The sequence below is a fragment of the Polyodon spathula genome, unplaced genomic scaffold, assembly GCF_017654505.1.
Source record: "Polyodon spathula isolate WHYD16114869_AA unplaced genomic scaffold, ASM1765450v1 scaffolds_1094, whole genome shotgun sequence".
Taxonomy (NCBI): domain Eukaryota; kingdom Metazoa; phylum Chordata; class Actinopteri; order Acipenseriformes; family Polyodontidae; genus Polyodon; species Polyodon spathula.
This window is the reverse complement of record NW_024472580.1, coordinates 1-3,250: the sequence shown is the minus strand read 5'-3', so window position 1 is coordinate 3,250 and position 3,250 is coordinate 1. Positions and strand designations below refer to the sequence as shown.

At 38.5% G+C, this 3,250-nt stretch overlaps 1 protein-coding gene across 1 annotated transcript; it reads right to left on the bottom strand.

Moving 5' to 3' along the window:
* Positions 1-392: 392 nt before the first annotated feature.
* On the bottom strand, positions 393-3,231 carry LOC121309273 (echinoderm microtubule-associated protein-like 5; the record flags this gene model as incomplete). Its single annotated transcript, XM_041242150.1, has 4 exons — positions 3,082-3,231; positions 2,364-2,499; positions 1,787-1,988; positions 393-530 (listed from the first exon to the last, which is right to left on the bottom strand). Coding segments are annotated over exons 2-4 (461 nt in total), but the record flags the coding sequence as incomplete, so codon positions are not given.
* Between the last annotated feature and the right edge of the window lie 19 nt (positions 3,232-3,250).

The window sequence follows — 3,250 nt, the reverse complement described above, 5'->3', positions numbered from 1 at the left end:
AGGAGAAAAATAAACAAAAGAGAATAATCTAAACAAAGTAGGATAATATATTGTCTAATCACATACTGTAAGAAAACCCTTTTCAAGTGGGGGGGCGGAGGGGTGTTAAACATACATTTTATTATTTCTTATTGAATTCCAGTAAAAACCTTGTTAATTCATGGTACATTCCACACTCACTATAGATGGATTATTCCCCACTTTTCCAATTGATTATTGACAAGAACCGACTCCAGCATGCATCTTTGTGCAGAATTATAAACTGTGATAATTGGATTATTACTGTAACTGTGGAGAACTTTTTCCCCTTGATCTGAACTGCAATCTGATAAACCTTGGTCTGGGCTTTATTCCAATAGACATCAGAACTTTTATTGCAGCATGGCACATACCTGACCCGCAACACAGTAAAAGAACCGTCCTTCATTCCAAGAGCAAGATGGATGCCATCTGTACTCACAGCGGCACTGCGAATGGGTTCTTCCATATTACAGCGGGCAATCAATGCATGGTCAATGAGACTCCATATTCTACAGATAGAAATTCAATCCAACACAGCCAGAAGGAGGGACAGAGAGAGGGAGAGACTGGCTTCAGTGTTAAAGCGGTAAAGATTTTCATTCCAGAAGAGTAATTAGAATTGTGACCTTGTAATAATAGAATGTCACAATCACATCTTTGCTATGTCAAGTTTATTGGCTTTGTGCTCAGAGAACACATTGTAAAATGCACAGGTGGATTCCAGCTAAAATACACATTATGAGGAATCAATCTCTGCCATTGATTTTCACGAGGGCTCGTACTGTACGTCCTGAGATGCACATGACACTGTTTACTCTTGATATTCAGGGGCTGAAAGCTTAGCATGGCAATCATGACAACTTGGCATTCAATAAAGAAATCAATAAAACTACCAAGGTCTAAAAACAAGTTGTATCTGCTCTATTGTCTTTTAGATGATTCAAATATTTAACAGTGGCAAACATATGCTGGTACTAGTGCTGCACAAAATGATTATTCGATTATTCTGATAAAATCGCACAGGTGAGGGTCACTGGTGTGGAAGGGCTAATTTACCATCCCAAGTGAAACAAGCGTCTACGAAAAGCAGCAATCATCACAAATCCTAGCAGCTGTTTCTTTCACTTGTTTCACTTGGAACGATAAATTAACCTGATCAACACGAATGACCCTCACCTGTGGAGCTTACCTGAATAACCAAATAATCGGTTTGTTCAGCTCTAGCTGGCTCCATCTTTCTTACAATCAAATACCATCATTTAAATTAAAACAATGATTTTCAATGTTGGGTCTAAAAAAAAAAAAAGTGATCTTTTAATACAAAAGGCTCATAGTATATCATGGTGCAGTGTATGTACAACATCACATCGTACGTTTCATCGTTGATATCGCATAATATTAACAACACTATTTTAAAAAATGTATTAATCCCCTAAATGCCCATCTACAAACAAGTTTCAATACTGCTGAATCCAACCCCCATCTAGATTAAAATGAACCTCCATCTTGCATGGGTGTGTCTTTTACCCATCAAAAAAAGACAGAAGTCACATTAAAAGAAAGAAAAGAAAGGACATTAAAAAGAATAGTCTGAAAAGCATTAAACCCACTTTTAAAAACAGTCACTCTTTAGCTTTACTGCTGCCGCTGCGCGCACACACACACACACATACACACACACACACACAGAGTTTTGCTACGTGATAATTTCCATGTCTCCAAAGGATTAGCAGCACAGATTAACTTCATGGTCTTTCCTACAAACCTCACAGATCGGTCGTCGCTCCCAGTCATCGCTAAAGGCTTTGTGGGATGAACAGCCAGGGCCCAGAGCTCCCCCTCGCAGTGGCCCTGCATAATCAGGAAAGGCTTGTTCCGATCGTGAACCACGATCTCGAATATCTCGCTATCCTGAGTACCCACCAGGATATGATCACCTCTCCAGCACACACTCCTCACTGAGAGACCTGAAACACACACACCCACACAAACACAAAGGCATATTTAATATTTGCTGACCCCCCAGCTAAAACGATTCTGCACAACGGTTTTAATTTCAGGATTAGCAAGTTAACCCTCAGCCTCACTACCACCTTTGCAATTTCCAGCTAGTTACTATAGGTAGTGCCATTTTCAAAGAGTATATAATTAAACAAACACCAAATTAGAGATTAAAGAGAGTTTAAATAACAGGAGGTGGCTGCACTTTTCCTTAACCGTTTTCTCTCATTAAAAAGTTAAAAGTACACCCTGAGCTGTTTTTTTTTTTTTTTTTTTGGGTAAAAGCGGTAAGGGTGTTTGCTTTGGATTTGTAAAGATGTGTATAATGAGTAATATGTCACCTTTATATCCTTGGTCTGTTTCCCTGAGATCAATCACAGTAATTGGTTTGAAATTTAAATCCCACAGGCGAACACAACCATCTCGCCCCCCAGTGGCAAATCCTTCCTCGCAAGCATTCATGCTGAAAATTCCTGACTGATGAAATTAAAATGTGTCGGATTTAAAAAAAAAACAAAACAACGAATTATAACATTACGAACCTGCCAGCGACAAGAAAGGATTCCTACATTTCACAACAAACCTCATTTTTTATTTTATTGAGATAGTGTTGCAGAAGTATGCAAATGGCAGCTTTATTTTGCTTCATATATACTTAAACATTTTGAAATATACATCTAGTTTTACAATGATGTTTATTCTGTAAACGTCTAAATAGATTAAGAATATACAGTCAGAAGAGGCCATTCATTATGTGATGTAATATGAGTCTTACAAAAGAACCACTCCAGGAAATCCAGCTGCTGAGGTCAAATATAGCACTAAATCCCTTTAGATATAGTATAAGGGCTGACTGGCCACGTTGAGCTGTAATCATTTCTATGCTAACTTGACAAAACCACAGAACTATATAATATTGTTTAAGTTGTGAATGTATCTTAAAGTGTTTTAAGTCATCAATCATTATTAAGACTATCTGAAATGAAAGCAGGCCTGTAGGTCAGAATCACACTAAACTGGTTAACACCTAGACGCTATTTATAGAAACAGAGGACTTACCCCATGGGCACCTTGAACTGTTCGGGCAAGATTAATCCCCTTCCACACATATATATCCCCATTGAGTGCACCAGAATAAGTGACTTCATCTCTTGCACAGGCCAGGCACAGTATTGACTGCAGATCCCCGGTCTTGCCAAAAACACCACGTTTCGGGGTCAAAGCATTG